At 41.8% G+C, this 16,534-nt stretch overlaps 2 protein-coding genes across 5 annotated transcripts; one reads left to right on the top strand and one right to left on the bottom strand.

Annotated features, from left to right (window-relative positions):
• The first annotated feature begins 3,916 nt into the window (after positions 1–3,916).
• proca (protein C (inactivator of coagulation factors Va and VIIIa), a) lies at positions 3,917–8,655 on the top strand. Its single transcript, XM_010892350.3, has 9 exons — positions 3,917–4,024; positions 4,458–4,557; positions 4,954–5,111; positions 5,187–5,211; positions 5,405–5,515; positions 5,772–5,912; positions 6,161–6,279; positions 6,449–6,566; positions 8,029–8,655. The coding sequence occupies exons 2-9, from the start codon at positions 4,488–4,490 to the stop codon at positions 8,595–8,597; spliced, it is 1,311 nt and encodes a 436-aa protein (XP_010890652.2). The 5' UTR covers positions 3,917–4,024; positions 4,458–4,487; the 3' UTR covers positions 8,598–8,655.
• dusp28 (dual specificity phosphatase 28) lies at positions 8,646–14,217 on the bottom strand. 4 transcript variants are annotated; one of them, XM_034289059.1, is made up of 3 exons: positions 14,112–14,217; positions 13,431–13,700; positions 8,646–10,756 (listed from the first exon to the last, which is right to left on the bottom strand). In XM_034289059.1, exons 1-3 carry the CDS (start codon positions 14,160–14,162, stop codon positions 10,640–10,642), a joined length of 438 nt encoding a protein of 145 aa, XP_034144950.1. In that variant the 5' UTR covers positions 14,163–14,217; the 3' UTR covers positions 8,646–10,639. The 4 variants fall into 4 exon arrangements, with proteins under 4 accessions (XP_034144950.1, XP_010890639.1, XP_010890630.1 ...); XM_010892337.5 differs by having other exon boundaries at positions 13,427–14,217; XM_010892328.5 differs by having other exon boundaries at positions 13,431–14,217.
• Positions 14,218–16,534: the final 2,317 nt, after the last annotated feature.

Raw genomic sequence — 16,534 nt, 5'->3', positions numbered from 1 at the left:
GAAGGGAGCAATGGAAAGAGGGAGGAGGATAGTATTCAATGCATTGTGCTGTGGACAGAGTAACTAGGTCTTCTAACGGTAAGATGACCTTGTTCTTCTTCCTTTATCTCCCTCTCATTTCTTTTCAACCCTCTGTCTCCCCGCTCCCTCAATGTAAACCTTTTCTGTCTTCCTCGCAGTTCTGTCTTTCAACTTTTTGTCTACCTCTACTTTCCCCTCCCCGGTTCACCAGCTCCCCAACCACTTTCTTCCCTTTAATGGTCAGGGCACCTGATCACCCTGCGTCTCTCGATGCTTTCGAAGAAGGTGTTGATGGAGAGATTGAGAGAAATCAGATCTCTTTCAGAAAGCTTCGTCTGGCTGTCAAAACAGGATTCAAAAGACAATGGGCTTGCTTCAGTCCCCTTGTTTGTTTCTACACTAAACTGGTTTCTGGAAGAAAGACTGTGGCTTTTAATTGGAAATGGTGGGAACACCCCCCCCCCCCCCCCCCCCCCCCCGCCCACCCTCTGCCTTTTACTGAGGAATCTTTGGTAAGACTACAGATAACACTAAATAACAATAAAGTTCCTCTTATTACTTTGTACCAAACACTGTTATAACTGCAGCAACAACATGGACAACTATATTGTAACATGTTAATGAGTCATGGATTCTGTTGTGCACTAGAGTTTCTATCAAAGCTATGTGTAGAGAACACAAACAAGTTTCAGATGTTAAAATTTCAAGAGACTGTGCAGCCTTTCTCACACGTCCCAGAAAAACAGGACACGGGTGGAAGAGTAAACTGACCGGGGGCCACAAAACCATCTCCAAGCTCCCTGACCAAACCTCTAATCCTGTTACCTGTGGGGGACCATTTGGAGGATGGCAAGTACCGTACACATAGTGTCCTGGTGTAACAACCATGCCCTTCCATTTGGTTCCGCCCTGCAGAACCCACTGGAACCAGAGCCGACTTTATTATTCTGGAAGGTTCCATCATAAATCAAATGGTGTGGATTCACTGAAACCTGAGCCTGCATTGACAAGGGTCACGCACAATGGGGATGTTGGAGGAAGAATGGCTAACCCTGTTAAATGGCCTCATTTCCAGACCTTTAGAACAAGAGTATCAACATGCATCTGTTTTCCAGGAATGTACAAGACAATCTGTCCACCAAACAGGTGTGGCACATCAAGAAGCTGATTAAAGAGCATAATCATCACACATGTGCACCTGTGCGGGGGACAACAAAAGCCCGTTCGAATCTAAAATGTGCAGTTTAGTCACATAAAACAATGCCCACCAGGGTTCTTGCCAGTATTGTTTGCTCTTGTCTCTACCCTAAGCCAATGTCATTTGAGAGAAATTGGCAGCACCTCTAACTTGCCCAACAATCACGTGTGAGCAACCCAGTCCAGGCCATCTACATCAAGAAGATGACACGTTTAGGTTTAGGTTCGGTGGTTATGTATAGAAAGGTTAGGAGTTAAGGTGAGGTCAAGATTTAGGAAAAGGATTTGATTCGTTTTAGGGTTAGGTTTAGTTTCACAGTTAGGATACATTTGAGGTTAGTTTTGGTCCTCAAAAGTATAAAAATAAAAGTATCGGTGTGTGTGTGTGTGTGTGACTGTTTTCATCATGCTATTCTTCATGCTATTGTTTCTTTGTATGCCAGCCTACATGTTTGTTTCCAGGGATCTTTCATGGACAGATCACACAAACATACATTTTACTGTAGATCTGTTGTGACACAATGGACCCAGATCTTAATAGAGCATGAGACCAATTACACAATACTTTATTTCTGGGTTAAACAAGATAATGCTTCCAGTGCTTTAACACAAGGAGTCCTAAGTCACTGTGTATCAGGAACAATTATATTTCTAGAAGTCTACGTGATGCCTAGCCTCTACCTGTAGATATGAGTTTGTATGTGAGAAAGTGTTGCTTTATATAGTGATTGAAAATGTGTAGTAACAGCAATATCATGTCTTTCAGCGACAGGGGCAACGATGGATTGTCTCACATCAGATAACACAACAATTCCACCTAATTCTGTGTACATAGAGATGTAAGCTCATGTGAGACAATGGTGGCTTTAGGGCTTAAACCCATACAATGTTGCAGTAATGTAGCCATTAACTGTTGATCCGACTTAACATCATTTGGAGAATGAATTGGTATACGCTTAAAATGAAGGTTCTAAAAAAGATCCCTTGTTGTCCCCAGAGTTTAGTTCACTCACGTATTTCTTCCTCCTTATTATCTTTCTCTATCAGCTTTTTACCCATGTTTTGTTAGCCGTGCATTGATTCACTTGGCCTACCTAGGGTTAACAATGTCTTTGTGAATGGTAAATTATTGTGGGACGCCATGAAGGGATTTATTTATTGCATTCAAAGACACAATGTAAATGATGGAAGTGACTGGATAAACCTGAACTGAAAGCTTGTCTTTACAATAGTAAGAAGCAATGAGCAACTTAGCAGTGAATTCTGCAATTTGAATAATGTGAACATTATCAATGGATGGATTATGAAGAGCTGATAGGATCAACATCTGATAATGTTACAGAAACGTAAGCAAGGCCTTTGTCAAGCTGGAGCGTAGCCAACGACATTACACTAACAAATAAAATAAGAAAATTAATAATTGAGTAACTAACATATATATTTTTTTTTATGTATCCGAAATGCAAATACCTTTTCAAGTTAGAAATAACACAGCTATGAGTAAATGAATGGATTTGGTTGATCATGAGTACTACCAAAGGTATTGCTGCATTTGCTATAGATTATATTGTTTAAACAATTTTTGGTAAAGCTTTGATATCTCATTCCTTTCCACTGTTTATTCTATTAAAATTTTTTCTATTAAAATTACACAAATCTCTAAATGGTCTGTCTGTTAATCCTGTGGGAAAAGAATACTGAATCAACACCAGTCTACTCCCTCAAACAGGTACGCACATTCCAGGTAGGCTGGGATCCAAAATGTTGCAAAAGAACATTTCTCGGGGGCTGTCCACAGGTTGCAAAAGCATTTAACCATTATAGCAGTTTAGTTTCAAATCATTGTATTTAAAAGGCCCAGTGATATCTGTTGCCTATTGACCATACACTTAATACCAGTAGTTCAAAAAATGTGCCCTTCGACCCAGAAAACGGAGTTGTTCAAAAACCTGAACAAGTGCTTTTTGGTCACTAATCTGTGTTTGAAGGCTTACTTTGCCAGTCAAAATAATTAGTCAACATTCAGGCAAAATCTTTTAAAGCAATAATGAATAGAATCCAGATCAAACATGGAAGTTGCAATTATTATTTATTGCACACATTTAAAAGTAATTCCAAAAGTAATCATCTTGTTTTTTTTTTTAAATAGCAGGAAACAAAATATTATATTTTTGCTGGTAACAATATATGTTTGTAAAAAGAAAACCATTTGCATGTATGTTTGAATTAGGGTGTACTAAAGATATTATAAAAGCAGTTTAAAATGAACAACTCATCCAATTATTTGGGCTTCACTATTGTCTGGTCTATATGAAGGACATCTGTCATGATATGATGTGCTGTGTGAGTAATTTTTATTGTACAGCAAATTGGATTAGACCAAATCTAATGTACCTTCATGCTAAAACAATCAAATAAAAATGATTCAAACATTCTTAATGTTTTGATTTTTAAAAGTGGTTATTAGTGTCATCTTAATCGATCGTCCACTTGATCTTATAATTTATCCAGCTTTTTCCCCCCTCCTACACCCCTTTGTCTACCCAGTCAGGGAACCCATATTGGTTCCAGGTAGAACATGTGTAATGGAATTAATGTGAATCTGTGTACATGTGCGCATGTTTGTCTTTGTGCCCATGTGTTCCTGTCCATGTTAGAGTGGGAGGTGAAGACTGTATCAGGGATCACTGACTGAGATAGACAGTGGAGACAGACTGTGACCCCACAGTAAACATCTGTAGTTAGTCATTAACACAGTTTAAACAGCACATCTGATCAGTCCTCTCCCAGCCTTGTCTCTGAAGATGTAAGTAATAAAAATCCTTTTGGCGAATACTCCGTTTTGGCATATATGTTGTCACTGGAACTATTGTCTGTTTCATCGATTATGTTTTGTTTTGGGGGGGATTTTAATGGCTAGGTTATGAGGCAATGCAAATGTACACTAATGACGTCTGATCCTCTTCCTATTGGGACAGGGCCATGTTTGTCAGGAGACTGTAGAGTTGACATAATCATGTCTTTATAAATGCTGCATGAGTATCTTTGTCTTAATAACATCTTTGAGACACAAGTTTTTTCTTGGTAAATATCCTTGTGTTTTTTTTTTTAAGAATTAGGTCTTATACAAATAGAAATGCTTAACATATTTGCATATACAGTAAGTAAAGTTGGAAATTCAGATGAACCTAAACATAAAATGGTATGAAACCATTGGTTAATGCCTCTCCTCTTGACAGTTTCCATTGGCTGTAGGCTCTATAGATGTCATGGGCTGGCTGTTCCTTTGTGTGTCTGCGGCTCTAACTGTGTGGTCGGCATCTGCTCTGAGCACATCAGGTAATAGACATATGATCTGCAGGTCCAGTTTCACATTTTACATGGGCATAAAACACATTATCCTCCAGCAATGTGATGCTATTGCATTTCAAATAACAAGTACAAATATAATTCGATATTCCTGTAACATGTCTTTTTTTGTTGTTGTAATTTCTTATTCCTGAATATTCGCTGCTGTAGCAGGAAAATGTTAGAGCAATATTCGTGACAGTATAACCTTTCGTGACCTTTCGTGACCTTTCGTGACAGTTGTTTGAGCCCCAATCTCCCTTGGGCAGTTAAAGTACAGCAAACCAAATTACGCAAGACACAACACAACACTACCCAACACTTCCGTGTTTCAGAGATGTATTGCTTTCTGAAATCAGTGGCGAGACGCAAGGCTTGTTTGATTAGTGTTTTCCAGCAGCCCTGAGGCCCACATGCTCCTGCGCTCCAAAAGGGCGAACTCCTTCCTAGAAGAACTTAAACCCCCGTCAATAGAGCGAGAATGTGTGGAAGAGAGATGTGACTTTGAGGAGGCAAGAGAGTTTTTCATAACCAGGGAGGCTACGGTAAGCTTTTTTAATTTCATATAAATTCTGTAGCATGGCAATGGAAAAAGGCAATGACAGTCTTCTTGCTTTCAGTTGGAATTCTGGACCGTGTATACAGGTAAGTACATTCATATCACCCAAATAAGTAACACATCAGTTGAGTGATCAAAACAGAGCTCTCTTTAGAGTACATTAAATGCAAAAAAAAATTTTGTAAATGCTTTATAACTTTTACTGCTTCTGTCCAATGATAGACATGTTGTTCTGTTCTTTGGGCTTGCTTTGGGTGACCAATCTATTGTATAACCTAGATGGGAATCAGTGCATTGAAAACCCTTGTGTAAACGGGACTTGTGTGGATCTCTACCAGTCTTATGCATGCAAGTGCAATCCAGGATTTGAGGGAAAACTCTGCGACCAAAGTGAGCCTGTGACACTACTATACATGACATGCCTACACTTGTGATGTTGTTCATTCTTGTGATGTTGTTCATTCTTTAGTGTTTGTTATGTCTCTTTCTCTGTGATCAACTTGATATTTTTTTAACGTCTGGGGTCAAATGCACCTTTGTCATAATTGGGATTGGATTGTTTTGTCTGGCAGAGTATTTTACATCTCTGGTTTCTTGGGTCAGTAATTTTTTCTGCCTTGGCACTGATACTGTCTACTATGTCCAGCTAGGACAGCCACCAATTGTTCAATAGCCAATGGTGATTGTGACCATGAGTGCCAGGAAAGCAAGGATGGTCTGAGTCGTACCTGCTCCTGTCTCCAGGGACACCGTCTACAAAAGAATTCTAGACAATGTCTTCCTATAGGTAAACATTACTTTGGGACCCTGTCCAGAGAGAACCCTGACTTGGTTTGTTCCTGCACCAGACCTCATGTCTCACTCTAGAACAATTAGTTGCCTTCACACAGCATTTATCTAAGGTTTTTTTTCCTAATTGTTGTATAAATCTCTAAGAGTATACATTGTTTTTTAGTCTTCATCCCAGCTGTGTCTTAGTGTGTGCCTGCTTGTTTTTTAGTGAACAGGAGAGTATTTTTTCATTCCTTTCTTTAGATGACCAGTCCTGCGGCCAGCTGCTGGTGACTAAGTCCAGCTACAGTAAACCTATTCAAGGACTACAGCCCTGGCTGGTCGGGGGAGAAGTGGGCAAGAAGGGGGAGAGCCCCTGGCAGGTATCATCCATCCAGTGATCAATGCATGAGTGCAAAAGATCTATGCCAAGAAACAGGGCCCTGCGCCACATAAAAACCTCTGACAAAACGTACAGTACATTAGAGTGTAACACTGCTCCAGACAACCTCAAAATGATTGTGTGTGCTTGTGTGCATGTGTGTGTCTTAGGCTCTGTTGATGGATGCAAGGGGGAAGTTTCACTGCGGAGGGGTCTTGATTGATAAGAACTGGGTCCTCACCGCGGCTCATTGCCTGACCAACAGTCTTCGGTTTTCTGTCAGACTGGGTACGTCCCATTATACCGTTATCACTACCCTAAACCGGGGAAGTTGTGTGTTAGAGTTATTACAGGCTCGTTCTAATAATTATAATAAACCACACACATAATTATAAAATACAGTTGTGCTCAAAAGTTTGCATGCCCTTGGAGAATTGGTAATATATGTACCATTTGTAAAGTAAACATGAGTGAGCAGGCAAAACACGTCTTTTATTTCTTATGGGATTCACATTCCGCTGTAGGTCATAACAGAATGGCACAATCATAAAACAAAACATGGCAACAAAGAAAAAAATTAACTGACCCCTGTTCAAAAGTCAACATACCCTTAGTTCTTAATACTGTGTATCGCTCCCTTTAGCATCATTGACAGCGTGCAGTCTTTTGTAATAGTTGTCTATGAGGCCCCAAATTCTTGCAGGTAGTTTAGCTGCCCATTCGTCTTGGGAAAATGCCTCCAGGTCATACAAAGTCTTTGGTCGTCTTGCATGAACCGCACATTTGAAATCTCCCCAGAGTGACTCGATGATATTTAGGTCAGGAGACTGTGATGGCCACTCCAGATCCTACCCCTTTTTCTGCTGTAACCACTGGAGGATCAACTTGGCCTTGTGCTTAGGGTTACTGTCATGTTGGAAAGTCCAAGAGCATCTCACGCGCAGCTTTTGTGCAGAAGAATGCAAATTGCCAGTATTTTCTGATATCATGCTGTATTCATCTTGCCATCAATTTTCACAAGATTCCCTGTGCCTTTAGAGCTCACACACACTCAAAACATCAGTGAGCCACCACCATGCTTCACAGTGGGGGATGGTTTTCTGTTCACTATAGGCCTTGTTGACCCCTATCCAAACATAACGCTTGTGACCATAAAGCTCTATTTTGGTCTCCTCGCTCCATTTACAGTGTGCCAGAAACTGTGAGGCGTGTCAAGGTGTTGTCAGGTATATTGTAACCGAGCTTTTTTGTGGCTTTGTATCAAGAGATCCACACATTTTCCACGCATTAATAAGGGATTGAACAGTACTGACTGGCATTTGCAAGGCTTTGGATATCTTTTTACATGCTTTTCCATCTCTATAAAGTTCCATTACGTTGTTACGCAGGTCTTTTAACAGTACTTTTCTGCTCCCCTTGGCTCAGTATCTCGCCTGCTCAATGCATTTATACCATAACACTTATTGCAATTTACTCCTGTCCTGGCGTCCTTACACTGGCTGCCTGTTAGGTTTAGGGCTGATTTTAAGGTTTTACTCTTAACCTATAAATCAATACATGGACTTGCTCCTACTTACCTTGCTGAAATGATCCAGCTATACATACCTACACGTAACCTTAGATCGCAAGATGCAGGACTTTTAATTGTACCTAGAATTTCTAAACAAACAGCCGGCGGCAGGGCCTTTTCTCATAGAGCTCCACTCCTCTATCCATATTTAATAAACTCGTCCTCCTATCTCAATAACAGGCGACTATGAGCGGACCCATTTCGAGGGCACCGAAGTCAGCCTGGCGGTGAGCAAGGTGTTCTCTCACCCCAACTACAACAAGGAGACGGTGGACAATGACATCGCCCTGCTGCGCCTGTCTTCCCCGGTGCCCTTCTCCAAATACATACTTCCGGCCTGCCTCCCCGGCCGGGCCCTGGCCGAGGGCGTGCTCCACCAGAACGGCACCCGCACCGTGGTGACGGGCTGGGGGAAGCAGGACCAGCACTCCAGGGGCTACACCTCGGCCCTCAACTTCATCGAGGTGCCGCTGGTCAAGCGGGACCTGTGCGCCCGGCACATGAGCAACAACGTGTCAGCCAACGTGCTGTGTGCCGGTGTGATTGGCCGGAGGGAGGACGCGTGCGAGGGGGACAGTGGCGGCCCCATGGTCACCTTGTACCGCAACACCTGGTTCCTCATTGGTATCGTGTCTTGGGGGGAGGGGTGCGGCAACAAGGACAAACTGGGCATTTACACCAAGGTGTCAAACTACAACGAGTGGATTGATAGTGTTAGACAGGGGTGGGACACTGAGCTGTCCACCTGAGTGCCTGTTAGAAATGTAACACGCCTTGTGGAATAAATCAGCACACTGTCATGTTTCACCGTTTTTCTTTATTGTTACAAATGTTCATATTTGTAGTCCAAGTTACAGTGGTACAGTAGATGGCTTTAATACAGAAGTTCAAATGATTTGCTGGCTTGTTAACTTGGCCATGAAGTACATGCATTGCATATCTGTTTTTCTGGCTGAATAAAGTGTACTTCAACATTTTCCTATGGGATTAGCAGTGATATACTTTCTGAAATATATATATCCAGTTCATAGAGAAGCATTTTTTCCTACTGCTATTTCTCTCATGTTGTACCACATGTCACAGTTAAGAGTCAGCACTAGTACAAACAAATCATGGATATACAGCAATACCACAACTCATTGATCATCTCTGCAAGGCTAAAAGGGATACTCTCTACGTCACACCATCCCTCTATTGTAGCTTTCTGTATTATAGGTAATTGCGCCTCCTCTACATTTGCTGCTATAACTAACATTTAATGGCTCAAAACTCTCTAGGTTCCTGAAGAGTTAATATTCAGTATTGCTTGGATAAATATTTAGTGTGTGTAGGAGAAAGGTTACTTAGCTGAAGAAAAAATCTTGCAGTAATAAATCTCCACGAAGCAGCGTCTTTTTATCAAGATTTCGACAGTATACCATTGGAATAGTCCCCTCTAGATTTTAAAGGTGGAACTGCAACAGTCCCTACTGTGTTATTAAAGTGAGCACCTAAGCGCTGTCCATTAGTAGACAGCCACAGTAACGCTACCAACCCATTGGTGGCGTACATTTTCATGACATTATATAGAAGCCAAAAAGGAGCATGAAAAACTGTCAAATGTCTGACACTGGGTTGTCCATTTGGTGGTTCATTGCATAAAACGACATATTACTATGACGATGCATTGATACAGTGACACAATTTGACTTTAGTGTTTTTCAGAGTTTTGTTTTTGCTGTAAAGACACTTGTGCTCCTCCATGAACTCCCTGATGGTAATGCATTATGATGACACATTGTATAGACCTTTTATAACCCTCTTGTGGATTAGAACTTATTTTTAATTATAAGCCTTGCTATAAGCATTCATAGCTGCTCGTGTTTCGTTTTAGCAAGAGTTTAAAGATACAGATATTCATAATACATAACAAACACACATATTTTGCTTAAATCTTTCCTTAATAGCTTCACACAAGAAACTAGCATACTAAGTATGTACTAAATTTTTTATTTTCTATACATTGTCTAATAAATTAAGTTAGTTAAACAAATGGCACCTTTAGTTCTCTAAAGGCTAAAGGTGAAGTGGGCCAAAGTCATACAGGGGGAAGAGCTTCATGTATGTAAGTGATCAACCACTGATGTAGGGTCAGATTACCCAACCACAAGTATTCATTTTAACCATTCATTTTCAACATCTGAGTCAACCATTATTGTGCTTTTCATTAAACAGATCATCTCAAAGCTACCTGAAGCAGCAAAACAAAAACAATCTAAAACATTCACGAGAGTCTGGACAGCAACCACACTACATTAGGAGGATGGAAAATATCGGACCATAGCCTTGTTTTTCTAGGGGCCACTTGACCAACCAGCTCCATCAGCTGGGACAGTGCTGGTGCAGTACACATGTGGTTGGTTTCCCAAACACAGATGCGGCACCTTTGGGTCCTTTAAATTGTTCTAAACAAATCCATAAATCCAAAATAAATGTATGTTTAAACTTTATGTATTTTTCATTAGAGATTCTCCATTGGTCATATTATTAGTCTAGGATTAGGTTTAATATGTGTCTGAAAACCTTGGTCATATTATTACTCTAGGATTAGGTTTAATAAGTGTCTGAAAACCTTGGTCATATTATTGGTCTAGGATTAGGTTTAATCTGTGTCTGAAAACCTTGGTCATATAATTAGTCTAGGATTAGGTTTAATCTGTGTCTCAAAACCTTGCTCAAAAGTATTAGGACCAAAGTTTAGGGCAAAGGGTGCTGAGGTGCAGAGTCGTGGAGGGTGAAGAATGTGGCACTATTAGGTTGACACTTTGTTTACTTCCTCCTGCCTTTTTTTCAGCTCTTGCTCATATTTTTCCAGCTGTGCAAGGAATCCTGAGTTGGGGTCCACCACTGAGCGAGAAGTCCTCACTTTCTGGAGACAAAGATGAAGAAAAGCAGTGTATACAGGTAAGAAAAGCAGTATATTGGTAAGAAGAGCAGTTTACAATGGTAAGAAGAGCAGTATATAATGTAAGAAAAGCAGTGTACCTCAGTAGGTGCAGGGTGTAATGGTAAGAAGAATAGCAGTGTATAATGGTAAGAGGAATAGCAGTGTATAATGGTAAGAAGAATAGCAGTGTATAATGGTAAGAAAAGCAGTGTATAATGGTAAGAAAAGCAATCAATCAATAACATTTATTTATAAAGCCCTTTTTACAACAGCAGTTGTCACAAAGTGCTTTTACAGAAACACCCGGCCTTAAACCCCAAGGAGCAAACAACAGTAGTGTTGAATTTCAGTGGCTAGGAAAAACTCCCTAAGAAGGCCGAAATTTAGGAAGACACCTAGAGAGGACCCAGGCTCAGAGGGGTGACCAGTCCTCTTCTGGCTGTGCCGGGTGAGATATAAAGAGTCCAATTGGAATAATTGATATATGCATGTGGGCTGAATCCAGAGTCTATTTACATTTAGACTAGGTCAGAAGTATGACCAGATGGACAAGGACAGGGACAACAACGGGCCCCCCAAACCAGGTACTCCGCAGGTGTGGACCAGGACCTGATGTCCTCCTAAAGTTTGAAATGGGAGGAGACTGGGGAAAATTCAGAAAATGCATTCCTCATATCATAAGGAGAACTTAGTGGGGAAGGAGAACTGACCCAATCCCCCAGCACAATAGTATAGCAGCGTAGGACCTTGGGACTGAGACGGGGGGAACCGGCGACACTGTGGCCCTACCCGGGGAGTCCCCGGACAGGGCCCAACAGGCATGAAATCAATCCACCCACATTGCCAAGCATCAACCAAAGGGACACCCACCAACCGCAACCACCCTGAATGAGGGCCGAGTATTGCCAGCAGAGTACAGCCCAATTGCACAAGTGCGCAACAGAGAGACAACAACAAGCCAGTGACTCTTCCCCCAAAATGCATTGGAGGGAGGGCATCCCAGTGGCGACGAGAGCCCACCTGGCAAGACAGCAAGGGTGGACAGTATCAAGCCTTCTGGTCACCTTCCCGCCCCCAGGCCAGGCTACACCTAATTATAAACCGTGCTGTAGAGATTAGTTTTTAGTAGACACTTGAAAGTTTGCACTGAGTTTGCATTTCTAACTTTAATTGGCAAATCATTCCACAGTAGTGGAGCTCTATGAGAAAAGGCCCTGCCTCCGGCTGTTTGTTTAGAAATTCTTTGAACAATAAAAAGGCCTGCATCTTGCGATCGTAGATTACGTGTAGGTATGTATGGCTGGATCACTTCAGAAGGTAAGTAGGAGCAAGTCCATGTATTGATTTATAAGTTATGAGTAAAACCTTAAAATCAGCCCTAACCCTAACAGGCAGCCAGTGTAAGGACGCTAGTACAGGTTCAATTTGTTTTGTTCTAGTTAGGATTCTAGCAGCTGTGTGCAGCACTAATTGAAGTTTATTAATTGATTTGTCAGGGTAACCGGAAAGTAGAGCATTGCAGTAATCTAGTCTAGAGGTAACGAAAGTATGGATACATTTTTCTGCATCAGTTTTTGATAGAAAGTTTCTGATTTTTGCAGTGTTTCAAAGATGAAAATAAGCAAATCTTGAGACATATTTTATATGTTCATCAAACGAGAGGTCAGGGTCAAGGGTAACGCTGAGTTTTAAAAGTAGTGTATAATGGTAAGAAGAGCAGTGTATAATGGTATGAAGAGCAGTGTATAATTGTAAGAGCAGTGTATAATGGTAAGAGCAGTGTATAATTGTAAGTGCAGTATATAATTGTAAGAGCAGTGTATAATGGTAAGAACAGTGTATAATGGTAAGAACAGTGTATAATGGTAAGAGCAGTGTATACGTGTAAGAACAGTGTATAATGGTAAGGGCAGTGTATAATGGTAAGAGCAGTGTAAAATGGTAAGGGCAGTGTATAAGTGTAAGAACAGTGTATAATGGTCAGCCACGAAAACATGCTCTACTTACAGTACCTAAAGTACAGAACGCATTAGATGTATCTCAGTAGTCAAATTCCCAGTACACATGAAGACACAATTATATTGAACTTTGTATCTGTAGAGTTTGTAACACAATGTGGAGGAGAGCCTGTTTCTCGTCATATCATACATCTGAAATCTGCTTCCAGCCAAAAAGGCCCACCTTGAAAACCAATCTTTGGTTTGGAAGACTGATTGTATCCCATTGAATCAGACATAGAAGTGAACCCCCCTTCCCAAATGACCTGCTGCACACCTGAACCTCATTTTAAACAAGGGGAGATCACTTTTTTTAGTAAAGTATTCCATGGGGTGATCATGTAACCAGAGTTCACCTTTAGCTAATTTCAGATAATTGAAGATGAAGTAGACGATAAAAAGGGGAAAATAATGAGAGGAAGCCACTTGGAATCCACAACCAGACAAACTAAAACAGACAAAGTCAATCCACTTCGCATTAGAGGCAATTACAGTCTGTAAGAAATTTGGTAAGTCCCTCAGGGGACTGTCAGAGGATACTAACCATCAGGTCCTGGAAGGAAGCATAGCGAGCATATGATGACAGCTAGATCAGGTCATCTTACCACCTTGCGCCCATCGCTCCCATCAGTCATTTCATCCCTTATTATCTCACCTACCGTGAACGCATCAGACAGCGAGAGCTTGCGGTACTTCATGAGGTACGCCATGCAGATGGCAGCGGAGCGGCTGCGGCCGTTCTTGCAGTAAACCACGGTGTGACCTCCCTTGGATGCCTCGTCCTGGATGAGGTCCGCGCAGCTGTCAAAGTAACGGTACAGGTCCTCGTTGGGGTCGTCATAGACAGGCACGCGCAGCACCGCGACGCACGGGGCCGCGGGAAAGGGCTGCTGCTTGGACACGTTGATGCACAGCGTCACCGCCTCCTGCTGGATGAGGGCGTCGGTGCAGGCTGAGCGTGCATTGCTGATGAAGAGCGCGCTGGTGACTTTGCAAAGCTGGAGCTGCGGCTGGAACATCTTTGACGGATGACCTTTGATGGTGACACGTCGACTTCCGCTAACTAACCTTGTGCTACGTTTAAACGCTCACTTGCACAGAAGTGTTTTTTCTCGTACTTCCCACATACACATGCACTTGCATTCAACACTCTCCTAGAGAAACTTCACATTTACATTTGCACAGATTGAATTAAATGATTACACTAAGCTGCACCAACATACACACGCACAAAGAAACAATAGTTGCTTAAAGTAGATTCACAATTTTCATGTGCACCTTCTAATCGCACTACACACACAGGACACTATCAAACTACCAAAATCATTTCAAAAAGATACCTTATACCGCCACTCACTAATGCCGCCAACGCGTTTGTGTTCACTCTTCATAGGGAAAGTGTATATCCTTGAGGATATGGCATGTGGGGGTTTCCGTGACGGTCAGTTCTGGCCACCTGACTCTGCCCTAATAGCTAGTTATATATATTCGAAGGGTAGGCATGTTCACGGTCAGGCACTCCCTGGGTCCTAACACCAGTTAGGTTCACATCCAAAGTCCCCAAATGCAAAACATATTCATGTGAAGAGCTGGGTCCCTTTTAGTGCTGGCAGAATGCAGCATGCTCGTACATGTGTGCACATCAGAGGAGTAGATCAGCACGATGATTAAATGAGATAATAATCAATAAGAGGACTGTATAGAAAAACACACAATAGGCGATATTAAATACTGGATTTCCAAGGCCCACATTTGAAGGAGCATATGTGGAATAGAAAACAGCAGTGATGCAACTCATTATGACCATAAACACTCTTTTATCAAACAATCATAAACACACTGATAGACTATAGTGTCACTGTGTGCAGCTTTCCTGTGTGCTGTGTCACCACCACCCAGTCCTCCATCATCCCTGGGATTCAGAGGTCAAACAGAGGGGGAAAAGAAGTTCCACACAGCAGACTGTCTCATTCCCTGATGCTTATGCTCCAGCCCAGTGTTTCCTAAACTAGTGATAAGAAAACATCCATTATCACACACTTCTTCATTTCGGGTTGTGGGAGGATAATTGCTCAGAACGCTGGTCGATTTCTAATTACAGTCTCAAGCTAAATACGTTACAGCATTTATGTGTGCGCCCGAGTGAGAGAGACCGAGAGAAGAGGCAAAACTACGCACATCACCACAGCTCCCTGACAGAGGGATTGAGGTACGACACATTGCGGGAGTACCGACTCTCATTGAGTGCACAAAATAACCACACCATTTAATCTTAAGGTTCCAGGTGATTTAATCATGGCTCGTCACGATTAATCACAATGGTTCAGGTCTGGTCCGCATTACTGCCCCATCCGACAGCACATTATGCACCAGGCTGGATGTTTTCACTCTGAGGAAATAGGAGCTCACATGAGAGGCTCGCCGCAGCACAAATATACACCAGTCAACTCTTTCACCCGTGCCCTGGATGTCGCCAGACCCCTAATGGAGTGAGAGCGCACCTTGTCAGGCAACCCTTGCCGTTTGTTGTCATATCAGACAGCTGCTGATTAGTGCACAACCCCAAACTGGCCTGACTAAGCAGACGAACAGATGGTCTTATCGGAACCCTCTTTACCAGATAGAAGGGTTGTGTTTACAGCCGACCGGAAAGGTACTTCTTGGCAAACAGTAACCTCTCCGTTCTGTTCTTGAGGCTTACTTGCAGTGCCGGCCCTAGCCTTTTGGGGGCCATAAGCAAAATTGGATTTGGGGGCCCCCCTCTCCCCTAGTGGTTCGGGCTCATTAGAAGTCTAAACGATCGCCTTATGCCAAGGGCCGGCCGTGCTTACTAGTGATTTGCATCTGGTGGTGTACCTTCTGAAGTTATCCTGCTGTGCTATACTGTGTATGGTGGTTGCTGACACATCGCTAAAATGTTGAGTCCTGAAGTCCACATAGAAAGAATTTTGATTTGCTTAACAACAAAAAGATGGGCTTTCAGAAAAGAACAATCAGTCCACCATTGTGCTAACTCTATACCGTACATCTGTTCAATTCAAGGTAAGCTTGTGGACATCCTTTCAGTCTTATTGCTGGATGGGACAAAAGAAGCCACTATAGGTACACAAATCCGTAACCTTGAAGTATAACATGCCCAAAAGGCTTTGTTTTCAACCGAAGGACTCAGGATGTCTCCCGCAGAGATGTTATGAAACATTAGAATTAGAAATGCTGAATGAGTTTAGACTGTAAGTTTGCTACTTTATCCATTTATGTCACCCCTCCATTCGAAATCTATTCAATACCTCCACATCTATTCAATACCTGCTCGAACACTATCAGCACCACCTTACCAAAACATTTTCCTGTGGCTATGCCCTAATCCTAATATAACATGCAAACATCTGGATAGCCACACTAAGATCTACCATTACTTGCTTGTGGCCGTGGCAGGAGGACTTGGCAGTATTTCAACAAAGCATGTTTGTTTGATGGAAGTTCTCGTTTTACATCCAATTTGTGAAAATTATTCACACATTCACATGTAAATAATAATTTAAGATTACATTTTACATTAAATGAAATCATAGTTAATATCAGAAAGGTAATCAAATGCCTTTTGAGCATATAATAGGTCAAGATTTCTGGTATAAAATACATTTCAGGATTTAGAAATTAGAGACAGATTATTGACAGAGAAAGCACTCTCTTCCCCTTCATGTTAGGAAGAGTATCCTCTGATTATTTAATTAATTATTTCCTTATCACCATTAAGAATAAA

This window comes from Esox lucius, chromosome 3 (genome assembly GCF_011004845.1).
Source record: "Esox lucius isolate fEsoLuc1 chromosome 3, fEsoLuc1.pri, whole genome shotgun sequence".
In the NCBI taxonomy this organism is placed as follows: Eukaryota; Metazoa; Chordata; class Actinopteri; order Esociformes; family Esocidae; genus Esox; species Esox lucius.
This window is presented reverse-complemented; position numbering and strand designations above follow the sequence as displayed.

Bases quoted from the DNA above. Each gene is read 5' to 3' on its own strand.
- proca (XM_010892350.3), top strand. From the start codon at position 4,488: ATGGGCTGGCTGTTCCTTTGTGTGTCTGCGGCTCTAACTGTGTGGTCG. The intron at 5,913-6,160 runs GTAAACATTACT...TCCTTTCTTTAG, and splicing joins TAGACAATGTCTTCCTATAG to ATGACCAGTCCTGCGGCCAG. The intron at 6,567-8,028 runs GTACGTCCCATT...TCTCAATAACAG, and splicing joins TCGGTTTTCTGTCAGACTGG to GCGACTATGAGCGGACCCAT.
- dusp28 (XM_010892328.5), bottom strand. From the start codon at position 13,790: ATGTTCCAGCCGCAGCTCCAGCTTTGCAAAGTCACCAGCGCGCTCTTC. The intron at 10,757-13,430 runs GTAGGTGAGATA...CTTTGTCTCCAG, and splicing joins CGCTGTCTGATGCGTTCACG to AAAGTGAGGACTTCTCGCTC.